Raw genomic sequence first — 23,099 nt, forward strand, 5'->3', positions numbered from 1 at the left:
CAGAATCAGCCTCTCCGTCAGATGGCTCTCCAGACTCTGTTTAAAAATTTCCAAGGATGGAGAACCCACCACCTCCCGAGGAAGCCTGTTGCACTGAGAAACTGTCCCTGTCAGGAACTTCTTCCAGATGTTTAGATGGAATTTCCTTTGCATTAATTTCATCCCACTGGTTCTGGTCCATTACTCTGGGGTAAGAGAGAACAACTCTGCTCCATCCTCTATATGGCGGCTTTAAAAAAATTATTTTTTAACTTACATTTAAAGATATTCATTAAAACCCAGCATAGAAACATAGGGCACAAAAATAGTTCAGTGCCAACTTTTTTACAAGGCTCCAGACTAAAACAGGGTCAGAAGATCTCCTCCCAGGTTTCCTCCCGACTCCGGCTTCTTTTCCAGCCCTCGAAGACAGCTCTGGCGAGTGTGAAGAACGGCTGCTGCTGTTGAGAGCATTTTTAATTAAGCCGATTTTATGACGCTCCCTGCTTTTAGTGTTGGTCATTAGGGATTACATAGTGTGTTGTGTATTTTTTCTTTTCCCCCTGTGTATTTAAATTGCATTTAATATTTCATTGTTGGAAGTCACCTCGGAAGATGAAGCCGAAAGCGAGAGATACAAATGTTCCCAATAATTAAACGGCGGAGGCAAACGTCGCCGCTGTGGAATTTTCCCCACGCATGCGGAAACGGTGACTGCTTTAGCTGCAGGAGTGCGAGAGAAGCAGCCGGCCAAGGGTTGTTTTACAGAGGGACGGGGCTCTCTTGACACCGTTGACACAAAAACCCATGGCTACTTTTCAAGCAGAGAAAGGTTTTATTCCAGGTTTGGGTTCCGTGGCATTTGGCAGAATTAAGTGGGGAAAGCAGACCTGGGAACAACCTGAAATACCCTTGGTTTTAAGTGTGCGCCGTAAATTCCTCCTTTTAAGGATCACTAAATGTCACCCAGCTCAACTGTACAGCGTTCAACAACAAGAGGGAGGGAAGCTACAGGGAAGAGGTCTTCGGATACTCTCCATCTATACCGCACTCTACAATAATCACACAAGGCTGTGTGTGGGTGTCTAAAGCAAGCTTTCTCGACCAGGGTTTCGTGAAAGAGAGGGTATAATGTCATGGCACCCACCTTCCAGAATGACCACCTTTCTCCGAGACTGCCAATCTCTAACCCCTGGAGATTGTTTGTGGCTCCAGGGCTCCAGCCACCACCTAAAGGCTGACAACCCTACCTGTTGGTTCATTCAAAACCGGTCTCACTCCATCCCAGCAGTTCCCTGAGGAGCTGGAGCAGAACTATGCAAAACTGGTGCATGCCGCTAAAGTCACCTTCTGTTTGAATGTGGATCGAGGAGGGCAAGTACCTCGACGGTTGGACCGACAATGAAACCCAAAAAAGGTACTTCCATAGAACATTGCTTTCATGTTGTAAAATTAAAAGCACCCATGGGGGAGCAGGTGTTTGGTCTCTGGGCTACGCGGGTCTAAATGCATATTTATGGGTGACACATACTGAAGAGCAGCAAGCAGCCTGGCACTCATGTTTGGGGCAGAAATCCTCTGTATTCTTGGTGCTTGGGGGGAGGGGAACAACAGTAGGAGGTCTTCTGGAGTTCTGGCCCCTGCTGGTGGACCTCCTGATGACACCTGGATTTTGGCCACTGTGTGATGCAGAGTGTTGGACTGGATGGGCCATTGGTCTCATACAGTGTGGCTTCTCTTATGTTCTCTGTAATCTTGGTGCTTGGGGAGCAACAGTAGGAGGTCTTCTGGAGTTCTGGCCCTGCTGGTGGACCTCCTGATGACACCTGGATTTTGGCCACTGTGTGATGCAGAGTGTTGGACTGGATGGGCCATTGGTCTCATACAGTGTGGCTTCTCTTATGTTCTCTGTAATCTTGGTGCTTGGGGAGCAACAGTAGGAGGTCTTCTGGAGTTCTGGCCCTGCTGGTGGACCTCCTGATGACACCTGGATTTTGGCCACTGTGTGATGCAGAGTGTTGGACTGGATGGGCCATTGGTCTCATACAGTGTGGCTTCTCTTATGTTCTCTGTAATCTTGGTGCTTGGGGAGCAACAGTGGGAAGTCTTCTGGAGTTCTGGCCCTGCTGGTGGACCTCCTGATGACACCTGGATTTTGGCCACTGTGTGATGCAGAGTGTTGGACTGGATGGGCCATTGGTCTCATACAGTGTGGCTTCTCTTATGTTCTCTGTAATCTTGGTGCTTGGGGAGCAACAGTGGGAAGTCTTCTGGAGTTCTGGCCCTGCTGGTGGACCTCCTGATGACACCTGGATTTTGGCCACTGTGTGATGCAAAGTGTCGGACTGAATGGGCCATTGGTCTCATCCAGCATTCTCTTATAGCCTCACATTGATGCACAGCCACCCGCCTTTCGTGTGGTCCGGCGCTTCCTTTGACAAACACCAAGCTCGCTGTGAAAAGGGCAAAGTGAGGAATAAGTGGCTCAGAGGCGCGCCTCTATATATAGATGCTCACTATCAATATTCTCTGTATTCCCAGAAACAGTATGAAATACTGGCTACAAAGGAAGGGAGAAAAAAGTCTTCTCTTCATGAATACTTCAAGAGGCACAGAAGGTTTGGTACACTGAAAAGGTTAATTATACCATGCATTAAATGAAGCACTTGAATAAATTGTATGTTTTATAGGTAACACGGGGCTTGAAGGTGGGTAGATCTGTCTAAGGCACGGGAGGGGGGGGCAAGTCTCTGTTAGGTGGTAGTAATTGCTGCCAAGCAGATAAAGGAAATGTGAACAAGAATGAACTCGGACAGGCCGACGACTGGTCTTCTCGGGCTGCTGGTGGTCGGATACAGCAATACAGTACTAACCATGGCTAACCCTGCTTGGTTTTCAAAGATCTCTTCCGGAAGCACTGCAGGTCTCCCCGGTTCTGGCTCTCCTTCGGGGCTCGCAATTAAATCAAAAACGGAGCAGGAATTTCAGATGTATTTAATACCACGGTATGTGATTTTTGGGGGGGGGCGGGGTGCACAGCTGTCTCCGCTTGCTTAGGTTTGTTTAAGCAAGAACGCATGTTTGGTCAGAGTGACCGGAAGTTTCAAAGAATATGCATATCGAGTTCCAAGGTAAAACTCCCGACTGGGTCTATAACAATTCCCTGCTCTGGACGCCAGGAAGGGCTGGTGAACAAGACCTTAGTCAAACTGCGGCCCTCCAGATGCCCATGGACTACAATCCCCATGAGCCCCTGCCAGCGTTCGCTGGCAGGGGCTCGTGGGGATTGTAGTCCATGGGCATCTGGAGGGCCGCAGTTTGACTACCCCTGCCTTTAGGGGACCTGCATTGGAGGTTTTAAACAGCACACTGGAAAGATTACCTAAGAATTACGAACGCAAAACTCGGCCAGCACCCAGGGAAAGGCAGATCCGTTGGCCTCTCCTCCCCACCCACCCACGGCAAGGCACGGCTCCCTCCAAGATCAACGGAGAACTAGGATGATGAACCCAAGGGGGTTGGCTGCGGTGCTTAAAGACGCAATCACCATCTTTCCCTAACCCAAGGACAGTCGTTCGCCTTTCAGAAAATATCAGCATTTGTTGCTTTGCCGTCTTGAATTATTCATGGAGCGCAGACACTTCCTTGTCCAATTCACTTTGTCATTTCCCTCCAACTTATTCCCAGCAGCTCGGATGAAAATATAACACAATAACACCTGCTTACAAGAGGCATTCAATTTGCTACATGCCTTGATTGAAAAGACATTTCCTGTGGTCCCGGTTAAAATTAGATGCTCCCGGTTTAATGGAAGATTCGTGTTTTTTTAGCAAAGGGGAGGCGGTTATATAAAAGGTGCCGTGTTCCTCCGACGACCTGAATGCCTTCCAACCGTTTCGCCCTTCGCCAAGGTAAAATTAAAACGGGGACTTCGCTATGGCAAATGCCTACCATCTTCCCTGCCCTGCTCCAGTTTGGTGTGGTGGTTAGGAGGGCAGACTCCTCATCTGGCGAGCTGGGCTGAGTCCCTGCTCCTCCTCCACATGCAGCCAGCTGGGTGACCTTGGGCTAGTCACAGCCCTGATAAAGCTGTTCTGACTGAGCAGGAATCTCAGGGCTCTCTCAGTTTCACCCACCTCCCTTCCCTTTCCTCTCCCCAAAACAGACACCCTGTGAGGTGGGTGAGGCTGAGAGAGCCCTGAGATTACTGAAAAAGAAGAAGAAGAAGAGTTGGTTCTTATATGTCGTTTTTCTCTACCAGAAGGAGTCTCAAAGCAGCTTACATTCACCTTCCCTTTCCTCTCCCCACAATAGACACCCTGTGAAGTGGGTGAGGCTGAGAGAGCCCTGAGGTTACTGAAAAAGAAGAATAAAGAAGAAGAGTTGGTTCTTATATGCCACTTTTCCCTACCCGAAGGAGTCTCAAAGCGGCTTACAGTCACCTTCCCTTTCCTCTCCCCACAACAGACACCTGTGAGGGAGGTGAAGCTGAGAGAATCCTGATATTCCTGCTCGATCAGAACAGCTTTATCAGTGTCCTGATGAGCCCAGGGTCACCCAGCTGGCTGCACGTGGGGGAGTGCAGAATCAAACCCGGCTCACCAGATTAGACGTCCGCACTCCTAACCACTACACCAAGCTGGCTGAGGGAGGTGGTGCAAGATCAGGGATTGTAGCAACAGCTGTGCCATGGGATCGCCAAGAGTCAGACACAACTGAATGACGGCAACAGGTAGAACCGTAGCCTGATCTCATCAGATCTCAGAAGCGAAGCAGGGTTTGCCCAAGTTAGTATTGGAGCAAGGAGACCACCAAGGAAAGAGGAATGGTTGATTTGGTTCCGATCAGGCAAAAAGTACCTGAATCAATGCTGAATCTGAGCCAGGGAAGGGTGCTTTGGACTCTTTTGCATTTGGCCCAATCCGAATGTTCTTCCTGTGCGCATGCCTACAAGAGCCAGCGTGGTGTAGTGGTCAAGAGCTGTGGCTTCCAATCCTGCGAGCTGCGTTTGTTCCCTACACTTCCACATACAGCCAGATAAATGACCCAAGGGCTTGTCACAGTCCTGATAGTGCTGTTCTCAGAGAGCAGTAATCTCAGGGCTCTCTCAGCCCCACCTCCCTCAACAGGGTGCCTGTTGTGGGGAGGAGGAAGGGAAGGCGATTGGAAGCCACTTTGAGACTCCTCCTCCCGTCCCCTAATCCTCCACCTCTTCCTGCGCCAAAATGAAATCCACGTGCCCACAAACGCATGTGCAAGTGCCCTCCTCACACCCACCTGATCCAGCCTTGGAACAACACCCACAACAACAACACCCACAACAGCCTCGTTCACATCAAATAGCTACTTAGTCTCAGTTTACAAAGGCCTATCTTCAAGGAGAACTTGCCCCCCCCCTGCCCTTTCTGGCGACCTGTCAGTCACAGCAAATCTGAAAATACGTTGTCCGACTGTATTCCAATCAATGTAAAAGTAGGAAATCTGGAGCAGCAGATGTGCCTCCCCCCCCCCCTTTCCCCGCTGCGCGAACACGGCTGTTTTCACAGCTTTTAGCCGGTTCACCGCTTCGCAGCGAGTCGGATCTGATGTATTGTGTGCAGAAGTGAGTGACGTCCCTGCTAATCATCCTCTTAAACTTACCACCTTTTGCAGAAAGCGCAGGCACCGACATACACAATGACTTTCCAAGGACACCGAGGCTTCTTGAGGTTGTAAAGGGGGGGGAGGACGGGAGCAGCTAGGATGCATCAAAATCGACCGGCAGCCCATCTACCGAGCCAGCTGTCGACTTGCCGACTTCGTTCTGACCCAGATAACCCAACCCCATGAGATCTCGGAAGCTAAGCAGGGTCGGCCCTGGGCAGTCCTTGGAGGGGAGGCCACCAAGGGAACTCAGGGGCAGGCGATGGTGAGCCACCTCTCAACACCCCTGCCTTGAAGACCCCCACGGCAGTCTTCTTCCACCTTTTGACCACGGAGGAGCCCTGTGAGTCACTATTCAGGCTTTGAGAAGTCCAGGAAGTGACGTCAGATGGCCACGCCCCCTGAGTTAGAATCCTTTTGGAAAGTTGTGTGTTTTTAGAAGAAATCAAACGTCAGTGCTGCCAAAAAACTGGAATGGCGCCACACCTTTCCTGATGATAAGGACGAGGACAACAAAGCTGGACCAATTAAGCTCCCCAACAGATGGATAGGAGGCTAGCAATGAGTCTGGACCAGATGCATTCTTTGCCCAAAGACTAATTAGACAATAGTTGACAAAACAGTTAAGGAAAAGGAGTGGTGCTTGGCCTACCCGATTTGTGTTTAACGCGGCACCTTGAGACTCATCTCCTCCTCATGTTTTACGGTCACAGCTGTCTGCTGAAAGTGTGGAAATAAACTCTACTTATATGCGGGTATTTCTGCTTGTTTTTTTGCTATCAAGTTGCAGCTAAGCGTGGTGTCAATGGTTAAAAGCGGCAGCCTCTGAGCTGGAGAGCTGGGTTTGATTCCCCACTCCTCCCCCAAATGCAGCCAGCTGGGTGACCTTGGGCTAGTCACAGTCTTGTTAGAGCTGTTCTTGCCAAGCAGTTCTGTCAGAGCACTCTCAGCCCTCACCTACCTCGGAGGGTGTCTGCTATGGGGAGAGGAAGGGAAGGGGTAGTGGTTAGGAGTGCGGACTTCTAATCTGGCGAGCCAGGTTCGATTCTGCACTCCCCCACGTGCAGCCAGCTGGGTGACCTTGGGCTCGCCACAGCGCTGATAAAGCTGTTCTGACCAGACAGTGATATCAGGGCTCTCTCAGCCTCACCCACCCCACAGGGTGTCTGTGGTGGGGAGAGGGAAGGCGACAGTAAGCCGCTTTGAGCCTCCTTCGAGTAGAGAAAAGCGGCATCGAAGAACCAATTCTTCTTCTTCTAAACATTCAAGAGTAAAAGACACAAAGGTATTCAAGGCACAGCTAAGGATTCGGAGAATAATCTCACTGTTGTTCCAGTTCAACTCTAAGCACTCATCTTAGACAAGCCAGGGAAATGTTTTAAATTCCTAGTCACCAGCTTGACATTTTAGGCACTTGAGCAAATGGGATTCTGCTCGCTCTGATCCTGCAACAATTGTTGCCGAGGCATCCGTAATGCTTCGTTGTCTTCTGCTCCAAGCACATAATTCACAGCTTTCATGAACCACGAACATAATCCTGCCTCCTTTTTTAAAAAAATCAATGAGAGCTGCCCCTTTGAAGCGGAGAGCAGAGACCGTTTTCGAGGCATCTATAGCCAACTGATTTGTTTTGCAGTTACTTATCTGGGTTTCAGGGCAGGCATTGGAGAGGGTCTAGGTGATTTCTTTTAATGCTTCCTCTCTGCATTGGAATATAACAGCGGTTCTCTCTCTCACACACTCACCTGTCGATTTTCGGAGGGGAGGCGTTCTAATACGATGTAATGTATGTAACAAGCCACCAGGGGCCCCTACAGTGAGATCACAGAGGCAGGATACAAGCAGACTATCAACACCTGTCCCTTCTGACAAAATCTATGGCATATCCCACAATGTTCCAGGTCTGTGGAACATGCTGTCCACCCCCAAATGCTCAAATCAGTGGCCATCAAATCTCTGGTAGCTTGCTGGTCAAAAGCCCTGCTGGGCCCCGCTAGCTTTCTAAAAACACTTGGTAGACAATGTTCCCTCTAATATTAACCTTCTAACTGGGGCTTCTCAACGGCCCCGGAAAGGTTTCACCAATTGGGTGGGAGTTCATTAATTTTTTATATAGATATAGATATAATTTGAGAGAGAGATTGAGATTGAGATTAAAATAATTGGGTGTTTCACTTAATATTTCTGCTAAGGGCTTGGAGGAGGAGCATGTCTCATGGCTTAAGTGCCACTCAGCGCTTAACACCCGCCCGTGAGTGCCTCCTCCTCACTTCGGGCGACATGTGACTTCTGGGGGCGTGGCAGGGAGGTGTGGCCTGCTGACACCACTTCCGAGCCTGAAGAATGTTTCAGGGGTTTCTCAACAGTAAAAAGGTCGAGAAAGGTTGGCTTAGAGGGAAGACGGTTGGCGAGCACCAGGAGAGGTGTTGGTGGATCCCACAGTACCCAGGGGGGACCCCGCTGGGGACCCCCGCTCTATGATTCCACACACATATCCCTTTCCATTAACCAACCCAGGAGCCGTCCTTCTCTCAAGACAGCACGTGCAAAATACACTGAGCTCTGAAGGCAGACCATGTAAATTCATCCTGATCCAAATCTTTACAATAGGCCTCTGTGATTAGGATCGCCATTCATGTATACATATGTGTGTGTGTGTGTGTGTGGGGGGGGTGCCTTTAATAGTTCTTCTCCCCTTGACTTACCAAGCCTCCGAATGTCAAAGTCAGAGAACCCTTGGTATAACACAACATGGCACCGAGATGAAGGCATTCTTCATTTGTCAAAAATAATTAAACATGTCACCGACATTCTGCATAACTCAAGAGCCAACTGGGAAAAGAGCAGTACGTCTCCAGATCCCCCTGACTGACAAGGTCGAGCTCATCCCTCTCTTCTCCCCACACCCCACCCCCCACCCCGAAAATTGCTTCTCCATCACCGAGTCGTTCGTTATGCCATAAATTAATCTGTAAAAATTTGGATGGACTACCTAATGTAATTAGCTTGGCCTGTTCGAACACGGCAAAGTTACACGGGGTGGCAAATCCGCAGCCCTGCCTGGTCAGCGGCCAGAGAATGACAGGGAGAGGTTAATGCACGAGACTTATTCCGAAAGGAGAATCTGGAGGAGCTCAGAGACCTTCACACTGGGAGGTCAGAGAAATGCCACCTCCAGTTATTAAGAGTCTGAGGCTGAACAGCACTGCTTGTAAGGCTGTTGATTTCACACACACACACACACACACACACGATGCATAAAAGTGATTTACACACACATACATATTGCACAAACTCGCAACACATTAAATTATCCTCTTCCCCAACCGTGTCACGGTTTCCATCCCACAAAATTCCGACTATGCCGGCTCATAACCCAAAATCTAATCAGAGGTTCGTGTATACAGTTTTCAAAGATACCAGCTAAACTGATCAAACATGAATCTCGATTAGGGTGGCCAGCTTCCAGGAGGTGGCTGGGGAATCTCCCAGAATTACAACTGGTTTCTAGGTTCGATTCTGCGCTCTCCCACATGCAGCCAGCTGGGTGACCTTGGGCTCATCACGGCACTGATAAAACTGTTCTGACCGGGCAGTGATATCAGAGCTCTCTCAGCCTCCCCTCCCTCACAGGGTGTCTGTTGTGGGGAGAGGAAAGGGAAGGCGAATGTAAGCCGCTTTGAGCCTCCTTCGGGTAGAGAAAAGCGGCCTATAAGAACCAACTCTTCTTCTTCAGTAATATCAGGGCTCTCTCAGCCTCACCTCCCTCACAGGGTGTCTGTTGTGGGGAGAGGAAGGGAAGGCGAATGTAAGCCTTCTTTGGGTAGAGAAAAGAGGCATATAAGAACCAACTCTTTTTCATTTTCATGAGTTCCGCAGAATCTCGCACCCAGAGCCAGGCTTATCGTTTGGATAGGACACATGCAAGAAACACTGTCTCCTGACTAGACTAACCAACATCCTCTTCATACGAACAGACATCTCTCAAAGTCAAGCACCAAGTCCTACAGAAGAAGGGCACGCTGTCAAATAGAACTCTGCCTACTCTCACTCCACAACATCCTAGCTAACTTATACAAACGAGCAAACAGTAACATTAGTTTCCACTCAGTGACGAGAACGGATGCAAATTCCGACAGTTCTTCCTCCTGCAGCGGCCGTTTTGTAGCAGCTCTTTGGGGGCCGACCCCACGCCCCCCATGGTGGGTCAGAATTCCAAAGACACCCACAGGCTCAGAAAGGTTGGGGACCCCCTTTTTTAAAACTGATAACTTTTACTAAGGCAGATTCCTAACCACAAAAGAGGTCCAAGATGCCTGGATTCTTGAGACAGAATATCAAAACAGCGCCTGGTGCTCTGCTGCCGTTCACCAGAAGGGTTATCAGGAAACAAGAAATGAACGGGAGTGACAGATCTTGCACAGAAACATGTCACAGAGCGCCCTGCGTGTCAGATTGGTCTTCTCTCCCCCTTCGGCTGCCTTTAATGACACTCAAAATACGCTGCCACCGGAGGCCGACTACTGACCTTGCCTCTTGGTAGCTCCTGGAAGAGAAAGTTCAGATGCCCAGGATAATGGAGGAGGCTAAACAGGGGCCAGTTTTGCCTGAGAACGAGTAGCCTGCAAAAGTCCAGCTCCCAAATGTCAAGCGTATGCCGCCTCCCATCGGGCCCCCTCCGGTCTGACATTCGGGCAGACGAAACAGGATGGGACAGCAGACCACATCCTTGGTGCCAGTAAACAGACAATAGGGAGATGCTTCAAGCAACAACGAGGGACGGAGGGAGGGGAGAGATGCGCTACACGGAAGTAAAGGGCAGAGGCGGCCGGCAGGGCAGGTCCCATGATCTGAATGCTGGATCCAGGCTACAAAAGCAAGATTGGTGGGAGGACCCAACACAGCATCCTCCGAGGTCTGAAAGTCAACATCCCGCTGAAAGATTCCTCAGTCTACTTGTGCAGTGCTGGACTACACGCCTGGCCTGAAATTCTGTTTGCTGCTTATTAACACAATAGTTGCATCCTGCCTTTCCTTCTGAACATGGAAGTCAAAGAGACTCACAACCAGTTTCGACTGAAAAGGGTCTGAATGTACCACCGGCCCATGTTTATGTTATATTATAATTTAACTAATATATGCTAATGTAAAGCATTTTTTAAAAACTGTTTATCCATGTTAAGTTAATTTCTTGTGTAATTCTTGTCGTTACCCACCCCGAGCCAGCAGGGAAGGGCGGGCTATAAAAATAAAGTTATCATTATTACGTATTTATTCACTAACACGTTTATATCCTGCCTTTCCTTGTAGTTCAAGGTGGTTTGAAAAATTAATAATTAGATTTGTTGACCGCTGCTCTTGGGCCAGCCGGCTCACGACGGTTTACAGTAGAATAATACAACCACAATAAAATCACACTCATCAGTAAAAGATCACCCAGCAGAACAACTAGGAGTTCTGTCTCAAAGTCATGTCTGAAGAGAGATTAAAAAAAAAAACGATCTAGAGGAAATGCCATCCAGATGTTGGACTGCTTCCGCCATTCAGTTATTTTATTCAAAACAAAGTGGAAACTGGCCTGTAATTGCTATGATTTCTTTGTCAGGGAGGAATTCTTTTCAGCAAAGGGTGAACTATTACCTCTCTTAAGAGCCCTTTTAACAGCTCTTTCAAGAACATCATCAAAGGAACCCTTCCCTTTCCCTTTGACAAGATTTATATAAATGAGAGCGAAAGGGACCCAAATTATACGTCATTGGCTTCACAGTTCCCAGGAATCTGTCGCCACTGATGAGGGTAACCGTTTCCAAAGTATCCATACATAATTAAGCAGCCAGGGCATCTGACACTTCAGCTACATGCCCAAGACTTCAATGGGCCTCCGAGTCCGAACAGATCTGAGAGATTTTGTCAGCAAAGCATCATGCAAAATCATCAAAGTTAATGGCTAATTCAGTCTCATTTGGGGACTCGGTTTTAGGTGACACAAAATTACTAATTATTATAAATAACTATGCTAGACATAACTTGGCTGCTGCAACGGCAGGCACAGAAGCGCCGTCAAGCCTCCCACCTCATTATCAACCTTGTTCGGCTTCCGAAATCTGGCGAGATCAGGCTAAAGCGCGCCACCTTCCCGATGCCGTGGCCTCCAGGGTCATTTAGACCACCAGGCAAAACACTGGTAGGTGGTGTTGTTGTTAGGTGCGAAGTTGTGTCCGACCCATCGTGAGCCCATGGACAATGATCCTCCAGGCCTTCCTGTCCTCTACCATTCCCCGGAGTCCATCTAAGTTTGCACCGACTGCTTCAGTGACTCCATCCAGCCGCCTCATTCTCTGTCGTCCCCTTCTTCTTTTGCCCTCGATCGCTCCCACCATTAGGCTCTTCTCCAGGGAGTCCTTCCTTCTCGTGAGGTGGCCAAAGTATTTGAGTTTCATCTTCAGGATCTGGCCTTCTAAGGAGCAGTCAGGGCTGATCTCCTCTAGGACTGACCGGTTTGTTCGCCTTGCAGTCCAAGGGACTCGCAAGAGTCTTCTCCAGCACCAGAGTTCAAAAGCCTCAATTCTTTGACGCTCGGCCTTCCTTATGGTCCAACTTTCACAGTCATGCATTGCAACTGGGAAGACCATAGCCTTGACTAAACGCACTTTTGTTGGCAGGGTGATGTCTCTGCTTTTTAGGATGCTGTCTAGATTTGCCATAGCTTTCCTCCCCAGGAGCAAATGTCTTTTAATTTCTTTGCTGCAGTCCCCATCTGCAGTGATCTTGGAGCCCAGGAAAATAAAATCTGTCACTATCTCCATTTCTTCCCCATCTATAGTCCGGGTACTGGTAGGTACCCCGGATGATATCATAATGGAATGGTGGGAAAGGAGGCTTCAATAAATAGACAAAGACTGCAGACTGCACTACCTTATATGTTACATAGTATATGTTGTCGTATGAATTACGTTACTATGATTTCTGCATTGTTTACTATGTAACTGGGCAGGGTGGTCTATGAAAATGATGTTGTTGTAGTTGTTGTTGCTGTTACTATTATTAAAGTACTTATGTTTTGTTTTAGCTGTTTCAGATTCCCTCCCCCCCCCCATTACACTGTTCACCAGATGCCCCTCCTGTTGACTGTACTGATTTACACTATGTAACCTGCCTCCTCAATGAGAAAACCAGACTATAAATGCCATAAATATATAAATGAAGCTATTGTCTCCATGCAAGTAGATGACCTCGTCATTGACCCAACTTCGCCTAGGCAAGCCTGATCCCATCAGATCTTGGAAGCTAAGCAGGGTCGGCCCTGGCTAGCACTTGGAAGATTGACCTCCAAGGAATACCAAGGTCACAACATGGGGGCAGGCAACGGCAAGCCACCTCCAAATGGCTCTTGCCTGTGGATTTCCTGGCTATATTTCACACATGCCGTACGATGAATAATCAAGAAATACAACCTTGCCATTATCAACTAACCTGTGGAGGGCAAGAACAGCCCAGTGCATGGCTGCGCTGACCCTCTCTCTTACCAACAGCTGGATGGCATATGGGCCTTTTCTGAAAGCCCCAATGGCCTTTGACATTAAAGGCCTGGGAATGCCTGCCTTCAATCTGACCTCAACCAGGAGGTTTCCACTTTGCTTGCTGGAAAGCTTACCGAATGGCTGGAGGTTTTTATCAAGCCCAAAAGGTCTATTATCGTCAAAGTTTACTTATCTTGGGCTTGTTGGTTCAAGGAGGTTATGCTACAGCTTCCAGAGCATTATGGTCCAGGCTGTCAGGTGGTAAAACTGCATCTGTGCATCGATGAGAAACATCTAGTGAAAATGTTGAGTGTAAAGGAGCCTTCTCAAATGCAAAAGTTCTGTCAACTATCTTGAGAACCAATCTATCTCTGCTGCAGATTGGCTGTAAGACATAAGGCTTTATTGCTGTTGTCCATATTACTGTTGTCCATATGTCTATGCCAAGAATTTGTTTCTGTTGTAAATTTTCTTTTATGTATATCAAACCTTATGCCCATAAAGGTCTCTGAATCTGAACCGATCAGAGCATTTTCAGAGCTGACAGTTAGGCTCCTGTAAGCTCGCATGTGAGCCACCCAAAAACCAGCAAGGATGTGAATCAGCGCCAGATTTATTGGGGAAACTGTGCCCTCTCTCTCTTTGCAGGATAGGCCTCTGAATGAATTATCCAAGGACTGACTCCTCCCACACTATCCAGCCCACCTCAAGATCTGCCTCTCAACTCCTGCCCTCTCTGCCCCCACCTTCAGAGGTGAAGCAGGTGGTAACCAAAGACAGGGCCTTTTCTATGGTGGCCCCTTGCTTTTGGAACACTCTCCCCCTGGAGGTGTGCCTGGCACTGAGCCCCCCAAACAGTTAAGGAGAGAAACATCAAAATCTCTTCAGGATCACATGCAGAGTTAGAGAGAATTTCATAGAATCATAGAGTTGGAAGGGGCCATACAGGCCATCTAGTCCAACCCCCTGCTCAACGCAGGATCAGCCCAAAGCATCCTAAAGCATCCAAGAAATGTGTGTATCCAACACATTTCCATTGACAAATCTCTAGGAGAGGAATGCTGATGTGTGATGGGAGAAATCTTAGTGTCTGGTCAATGGAAGAGAATCATAGAGTTCACTTCCCAGCCCCAATAATTAAAAACGCTCCCCTTGACATTAATCAGTTGAAGCGTTGATGAATGTGGATGAAGCCCATCAAAGCTTTCAGCCTCCTTTCCCAGGTATATTTTCCCGTCGAATTTGTATGTGCCTCCCCGGAAGAACGGCTTACGCTCGGCATCAGCCAAACCACATCACCTCTAATCACTTAATTTCCTTCCACTTGGCATTTATTGAGACACAGAGAACTCTAATAGATTCAAAACGCCAAGATATTGAAATTGTAGGACACAAGAGAGAGCAACCGGCCCAAGGTGAGCCAGGGATTTGCATTTAAGGAGATGTGAACTGATGGGTTGGGTAGCCCAGGTGAGCCTGACCAAATCTAACTAGTAATTGGACGGGAGACCTCCAAGGATTCGGACGTAGTTCCTCTGAGGAACACTAGGGGTCAGGACATAGAGACAGCCAATGGCAAACCACCTCTGAACATCCCTTGCCTACATGCCAGATGATCCTCAGAGCTCCTCGAGGATCATCTCAAGGCTACACGAAACACATGCTGTTCCCCTCCTTGCCCCTTACTGTGGCTTCCGCCTTTCTGCCGCCTCCGCTGGACTGAGTATCAGGAAAAAATGTTTCACAGTCAGAGTAGTTCAGCAGTGGAATAGGCTGCCTAAGGAGGTGGTGAGCTCCCCCTCACTGGCAGTCTTCAAGCAAAGGTTGGATACACACTTTTCTTGGATGCTTTAGGATGCTTGGGGCTGATCCTGCGTTGAGCAGGGGGTTGGACTAGATGGCCTGTATGGCCCCTTCCAACTCTATGATTCTATGAATATTCTGTTCACCTCTGAACAGAATACAGTAGGCCTATATTTCCGGCAATTAAACTCATCCTTTTTTCCAGAATAAGTAAGAGGCAGAAGAGAATCTGGTCCCATTGGGTAGGTCTCCCTCTCTCATTGCTCTGGAGTGTTAAGTCACCTCGGTAACCTTGAAAAGCTTTGCGCTTTTGATACACTTGAAAGCATTAAAAAGGCCACTGAGGGGAAGATGAATGATGCGAAATGGAATTCAAGAGCGCAGAAGAGGGGGATGGAGACCCTATGTTTGAATGGAGAATGTTTTATTCTCAACACATGAAGGTGGGCACCGTTCTCCTCAGTGTTAAGGGACTTGCAGCTAGATTCGAGTCCAGTAGCACCCTGGGGGGGGGCAGGGAGTGAACCTTCAAGAGTCGAAGCTCCCTTCATCAGATACAAGCAGGAACAGGCACACGATCCCTTATATCCCACGTCTGAAGTTGGAAGGAGTGTTGCCAAAAACAGATGCAGAGCCACAATGCTCTGTGCTGGCAGGGGCACAAGGTAATTGTAGTCCATGGATTTCTGGAGAGCCACAGTTTGGCCATTCCTACCATATATCAACTGTTTTTCACAACCCATCCTGCAAGGTGAACCAAGAATTATTCAAATGCATTCAAGGGAACCTTCTATTGTTTCTGTGTTTACTCACAAGATTGATTAAGGTGTTCATGAACTATGGCTGAGTGGCAGAGACTCTGCAGTGCGTGCAGGAGGTCCCAGGTACAATCCCCAGTGGCATCTCCAGTTTAAAAGGACCAGGGAGGAGGGGATGGGAAAGACCTTGACCTGAGACCCTGGCTCAGTGGCAGAGCCTCTGCTTGGCAGGCAGAAGGTCCCAGGTTCAATCCCCAGTGGCATCCCCAGTTAGAAGGACCAGGGAGGAGGGGATAGGAAAGACCTTGACCTGAGACCCTGGCTCAGTGGCACAGCCTCTGCTTGGCAGGCAGAAGGCCCCAGGTTCAATCCCCAGCAGCTCCAGTTAAAAGGACCAGGCAGGAGGGGATGGGAAAGACCTTGACCCTGGAGAGTGGCTGCTGGTCTCAGTAAACAGACTGACCTTGATGAAGGGTCTGATGTGGGATAAAGCATCACATTGTGCATGCATAAAGATGGCAGCACATATCTCATTATTATTTCATTATTAGTTCAGGGCAAACTGTATCTTCATTTCTGCTGTTAAATGAAAGGTGGATGATTTTTTTTAAAGAAAAAAGAGGGAGGGAGAAAGGGAGGGAAGGAAAATGAATGCAAACGGCACGACAGGCAAAATGCACGTATTATAGGGTGGCAACTTCTCCTTGGACAGAGCCTTGAGCTATTAAGGGACAGCGCCTGGGAAACCGTCGGGAGCTTGTGCTGCTAAGAACAAATCACACATCTAATTGGAATTTGTTCTGTGCTGCCGCTCTTCCGAACGTCAACAAAAACTATATCGACACTGGATTTTCATTTCCCTTCATTTGCATTTCCTAACTTACGAGTTTCACTAATTGAACAATAGTAACAATTCCGTTCAAATTAAAGTCTGGGGGAAAATCAAAACAATTTTAAAGTGCTGTTAAAAGATTTCATTAAGTAATATCTACGGTACCTGGAGATTTTTTAAAAATATATTTCAGTAAATCGCTCTCTCCTCTCCCTTGGCAACAAAGGCCAAATTTCCCCTGTGCAGCCATGCTTTAGACCAGGGGTAGTCAAACTGCAGCCCTCCAGATGTCCGTGGACTGCAATTCCCAGGAGCCCCTGCCAGCATTCGCTGGCAGGGGCTCCTGGGAATTGTAGTCCACGGACATCTGGAGGGCCGCAGTTTGACTACCCCTGCTTTAGACAAACCTGGTTACATTTATTGGCATTATTTCACGCAGTTAATTAATATATATCAGAGCTCTGTTATTTTTTAAGGTGTAAAGAGTGGCAGTAAAATAAATAAGGCCAATTTTTTTTTTAATTGCATTCCGCTGAGATAATTGCTCTTTTATTCAAAAGCTTTCCTGATGGGGCCCATCCAGGGACATCCTGTCCATTAGCTTCCTCCTTCTGCTCAGACTTCCCCGTCCCTTAGACTGCAAGGCATTTAAAGGCTGTGTCCACAACTGGTTTTTCTAACATGGTTTAAACAGCTGTGGCGGGGTGAACAGAAACACACCAGCTGAAACTTTCGTTGTCCTGGGAACCACTAGGTCAGGGATCTCCAATGTAGCGCTCTTTCTGGCGCCCACCAAATGCTTTTAGGAAGTGGGTGTGGCCACGCAGGGCTTGTGGCCAACGAGGCCTCTGATTGGCTGCACAGATTGTCTTTTTTTAATGTTGCTTTGGCAGCAGCTGCCACTATGGCACAAGAATCTGCACTGTGTTACCAAGGTCAAGCTGTGGCGGTCGTTTTGTGGCTGGCTCCGCCCCCTTTGGCAGCCATTTTGTAGTTACACCCACATCAGAATTCCGAACGTGATTACAGGCTTTAAAAGACTGGGGATCCCTGTGCTAGGTCGATGAGGTACAAAGGGGAAGAGGGATTCTGTCCATAACTGCTGTGCAAAATCGGAGATCTGGGCACGTGCAGTGGTGCCGGGTGAAAAGCCCTCTTCTGCACAACTATAAGGCACCCAAAGCCAAGTCCCATGAGAGTATGCTGAAAAAGCCCCAGGAGCATCACCCAGTCACCTTAGCAACAGATCCACCCCCTCCTCCCCCTGCATAGTTAGTAAATTATTTCCATCCTATTTGCTCATTTCCTCCAAAAGGGCCCAAAAGATCTCCTACATGCCAGGCATGTGATCTATGGCTCCTCTACCTCCTCACAGAGATGTCTCTCACAAAAAGGATGCTGGGCCACCGTTGCCAGAAGGCAGTTCCTAAAGAGGGCAAGTGAAACTAAAATGGCATCCAATCAAAATTATATTTATATATACCACTGGCCAAAGACACCCTGTGGTGTCACTGGGTACTCAGCAGCTAGCTCCCACATAACACTTTCCCAATACTTTAATGGTTTTACTTTCCTCGATACTTTGCTTCACATTCTGACTTGTCACAATTGTCACAATTATTTTAGCTGTTGCTTGCACCATCTCAAATACGCTACTATCCCAAAGCTGTAAAGAGGGCTTGAGCCCATCCAGGGGGGGTTCCACATTCCCTTTTTCCTTATGTTATTTGGGGAGGGTTCTGTCCTGCACATGTTTAGTTCCCTCTAGTGGATGATTCTATATTACATCGCTTTCCGTACAGCATATCTCCATGCAGATTTAAACTACTGGAGGGTGGGTGCGGGGAACTGCGGGCATCAACCAGTGTAATATCAAATTGACCACTAAAGGGAGAAAAACACATGCAGAACAGGGAGGAAAATAAGAACACAGACAGTTTCAGGAGGTGAACAGATTAAATAAGCATCTTTAAACACTTTGAACTGTGTTTTGGTTTTGAACTGAGACTGGTGGGAAATGCACCCCAAGAATCAAACATAGGCAGAGCATTGGTCTATACCGGAAAGATCTCTACCGGGTTTTTGGCTTCAATCCCTCCAAGCAGCAGTCAATTGTAGGCTCTGATACCGGAGTGAATTTTCGCAAAAGGTTTCCTTGCATTAGCATAAATCGGAATAATCACACGATGAGTAAGTAGCTTGATGGACTCCATCTGGAGCACAAATGTTCAGAGACCTTGATAAATTTAATGGAACTATTTGAACTTGAAGTACCCTTTTAATTTGGAAAGACTGCTCAAGCGGTTCTCGTCTTCCGTTACATTATAATGAACACGGAGATCAGGAAACCAATGGCGAAACTGTATAAAGTTTACTTTGGGAGGAATATATATATATTCGAAAGTTCTGGGCATCTAGCAACAAGCGTCATTCGAACACTGTTTTCTGATCCGCATTTACATTAGTCGATTTTGTAATAAATACACATATTTTTTGCATAATGGAGTATTTCGAAAACTTGAATTCTTAGGCCTGTATATTTTGATTTCTTTAACCTCTGGTTTCTTACTTAATGTTTTTCGGTTAAGTTTTTCCTCCCTTCTTCTTGTCTGACTGAGAATAAAGGAAGGAGACAGTAGAAAAGGGAGGAGGGGGAAAGAGACTGGGGTGGCCAGTTCTGAGTTGGGAAACACCTGATTTGGGGGAAGAAGGCTGGAAAGGGTGGGGGGTTTGGGGACAGGAAGGACTCCAGCAGGATATAATATGCCACGGAAGACACCCTCCAAGGCAGCCATTTTCTCCAGGGGGATGGATCTGTGCAGTCTGCAGATTAACTGTCTGCTAGGAAATCTCCACACACACACAAGGTTTGTAATGCTAAAACAGTCTGGGGGGGGGGAACCCAAAGATTGACAAGAGTGATAAACAATTTTAAAATAGATCGTATACTGCAGATTCAGGCGAAGGGGCCTAAAAGCACTGAAGGCATCCCAGCTCGATGATAGCCTCCCCTCAGCCAATCGAATTACACCCGATTTGGTGTGGTGAACTGCCCAGGGTCCAAGGGGAAAGTTATTTGTTTATCTCACCTGTAATTAAAACAGATAAGTAAACCGTGCAGAGCCTGGTCCTTGTGGGGAAGGCGGTTGATCCGTACAAATAGGACCTGCTTAGCAGCAGACACATACCAGTAAATCAGCTGTCAGCCTACATCTATACAGGTTGCCTTCTTGAGGAAGGGGGAGCTGATTGGACGGGCACAAACGGAGGGGGGGGCGGGCGGGAAAGGGGCGCTAACGCACAATTTAGTGATGCTCTCGGCTAGAGATTGACAAATACATTCATCAGTTTATTTGTGGCGCAGATAGAGCCTCTAAAAATTGATTCAGCCCTGTCAAACTATCAGCTGCAAAATTATTAGGAATCTGCCCCCGGAGGATAGACATGCTTCTTAAAATTCAATTTAATTGCATCCCTCAAACTTCTCTGGAATCTCTTCTCAATGCAGTATCTAACCACATCATTCAGAACCTGTACACCCTCAATTATTCGAGCGAGACAGGTTTATTCCCCGTTTGAATGGTGAGGGAGGAACCACGTCTACCACTCAGAGCTCCTTGGAGAAAGGGTGGGAGAGAGAGGCGAATACTTCTTGCTTTGCTCAAGGGGAGAAGTTCTAATACAGGGGTAGGCAAACTGTGGCCCTCCAGATGTCCATGGACTACAATTCCCAGGAGCCCCTGCCAGCAAATGCATGCATGCATGCATGCATGCATACATACATACATACATACATACATACCAGGTAAAGGTAAAGGTAAAGGTATCCCCTGTGCAAGCACCGGGTCATGTCTGACCCTTGAGGTGACGCCCTCCAGCGTTTTCATGGCAGACTCAATACGGGGTGGTTTGCCAGTGCCTTCCCCAGTCATTACCGTTTACCCCCCAGCAAGCTGGGTACTCATTTTACCGACCTCGGAAGGATGGAAGGCTGAGTCAACCTTGAGCCGGCTGCTGGGATTGAACTCCCAGCCTCATGGGCAGAGCTTTCAGACAACATTTCTGCTGCCTTACCACTCTGTGCCACAAGAGGCTCTTACATACATACATACATAAGATGACTATAACAGATAGCTAATGAATACTAGCAGCACCCATGCACTGTCTGACATTACACTATTGTTATGCTCTGGCAATAGTTCATTTCTGGATTTTCCTGTGTAGAAAATTAAATCCATTTGAGAATGAACGCTACAAGACAGAAATAGCACAGTATCCCAACGGTGCACGAATCGTTTATCTACCGTTATCTACCAAAACAGCGTCAGTAATAGACATTATCTACCCAAACAATCTCAGTAATAAAGTTCCAGACACCCACAATTCAGCAAGCGCACAGATCTGTCCACTTCTTCTAGCCAGACTTACTTACCTGGGCAGAGTGGGTCAGAGGCTGGGCTCGGATGACCTTTCCCCTGGGAGACAACCTATGAATCACTGCACACTCGTCCTTGGGAAAGAGGTAAGGAAAAGGCTATCTCGATGCACAGTGATGGCTGCTGTGACATCACAGACAGCGGACCAATCCTCTCCCTCTGCCCTCTTGCCTGTCTGAATGTCCTGAGCCACAGCTGATGAGGTGGGCCATAAAGGATAGATATCAAACATTCCCCGTTTGGTAGGGCCATCCCAATCAGAGGAACTTAATAGAAGACATGCAAGGGGGTGTATCCATGTATCTTCAGTTTGTTTGAGAAGGTACGTGCAAGAGAATCAATGGAGACATTTGTTCTGACTCAGAAAACACTACATCTTTGGTTTCAATTTTTCTCTCTTACGCAACGGGTTTGTTTTATTTAATTTTTAAAAATCTGTTTCCCTCGTCGACCCCAAATGGTTGATGCTGTTCTCCTTTTCTCCTTTTCCTCCTCACAACAGTAAGTTGCGTTAAGAGCGTGCGACCAGCCCAAAGTCCCCCCAAAAGCTTCCAAGGCAGAGCCGGGATTCAAACCCAGATCTCCCAACGCTAGACCAACCCCCACCCACTACTGCACAAAAGTGATTCGCCCAGCATCTAAAGTCAGCCAAGGCAGCCAGCCAAAGAAAACGCAACAAATTCTCTCTCTCCTTCCCCTTCGATCCTTTTCCTCCCCGTAGAGTCCCCCACCGTCACATTTTACATCGTTACCGCCTCATGTTAGCGACTTTCGTTATTCCATAGCTAACAATCATAATGTCATTTTCTTCTGTCTTAACGACAGTGCTTTTACAAGACTTCCAGCAAAAATGGGTTGTTTAAAAAGTAAATAAAATCCCCAGCCAGCCTGAATTCTGGCATGCAATACATAAATATATAGAGCTCATTAGAGGTGTTAAAAACAAATTAAACCGCGTTGGTGCTATCCTGAGGCTAGGCTGTCACAGGACGGCCTTTGGCACAGTGCCCATTGCTCGAAAAAATAGCCACGTGCCCAAGACTCTTTCCTTTGGGTCACTGCTTTGTACTCAAGGAAGGGTCCATGCTGCAGATACATCCCCACAAAATGATGGGGGGGGCACAGAGGTCTCACAGAGCGAATGCTGGCAGGGGCTCATGGGAATTGTAGTCCATGGACATCTGGAGGGCCGCAGTTTGACTACCCCTGCTGTAGACTGTATATTGAGGACTGCTCAGTTTGGCAGTTCAGTCTAAAGGCTAAATTCAAAGCCTACTTTTTCAAATGTGCACTTTCAATTAGGCGCTTTCAATTAGGGGGGGCAGCTCTGGGAGGGGGGCGTGTATTTCGTAGGGACCACGTGCCACGGGTACGAAGGGAAATTTCGACATGGTTCCGAAACGAGCACTTCAGGCCGTGCATCTCTGCACGCCACTGCCCGTTTATTAAAACAGAACAAAAACCCCAGAAAGATCCAGACTGGGCAGGAGACACAACAGGCAATGCGAACAACAATGAGAACTCCGAGCAAAGAACGGCGCAAGGCGAGAGCTGGCAACCGGGGCGACGTTTCAGCATCGATTGTCTTTGAGATCTGCTAGTCCCTCTGGGCAAAGGGGAGTGGGGGGGAGAAAAGAGCCATCGATTTAATCTGTATGCAATTACAGAATGGCCCCTTCGCAGAGTTCTTCACCTCATCTATGGAGGAACAACATTCGTTACGATGAAGGTAGCCATAACTCTCTGGCGGTGAAGACAAGGGGAGGGATGGGAAACGATTTCAACCGGCTGCATTCGGAAGTCGGGGCCAATTCGGCTGCTCGGCCCCCTCCCCACAGCCCACCGCTATGGCTTCCGCCGCTCTCAGTTGGGGGTTGAGAAGCGTGGCCTCGATGAGAGATAAAACGTGATCGCTATCTAGGGCTTGATGCCTCTCGAGCATTTGAGGGCCTACTGACAACTAATCTAGCGGACCAGATTGCTTCCGCTTTGGGATATTGTCGCTGTGTTGGTGCCGTGAAAGGAGATAAGAAGCTGCTGTCAAGTGGGTTCCAGAAGATCTGCCACAATGCAGCAAGATGGTCTCCTCCCGTTGACCCAAGCCAACAAGATTTCACGAGCTTTTCAA

At 47.9% G+C, this 23,099-nt stretch overlaps 1 protein-coding gene across 6 annotated transcripts in view; it reads right to left on the minus strand.

Moving 5' to 3' along the window:
- The window catches only part of XYLB (xylulokinase), an 88,693-nt gene that overhangs the window by 20,843 nt on the left and 44,751 nt on the right, over positions 1 to 23,099 (minus strand). The window contains exon 16 of one of the 6 annotated variants that reach the window (XM_077304094.1): positions 709 to 2,432. The exons of the other annotated variants lie outside the window; for them this stretch is intronic. Within the exon in view, the coding sequence (XP_077160209.1) occupies positions 2,182 to 2,432 (251 nt within the window). The 3' untranslated portion in view covers positions 709 to 2,181. Of the gene's footprint in view, positions 1 to 708; positions 2,433 to 23,099 lie in introns of those variants that run through there. 6 annotated transcript variants of the gene reach the window in all.

This window comes from Paroedura picta, chromosome 11 (genome assembly GCF_049243985.1).
Source record: "Paroedura picta isolate Pp20150507F chromosome 11, Ppicta_v3.0, whole genome shotgun sequence".
In the NCBI taxonomy this organism is placed as follows: Eukaryota; Metazoa; Chordata; class Lepidosauria; order Squamata; family Gekkonidae; genus Paroedura; species Paroedura picta.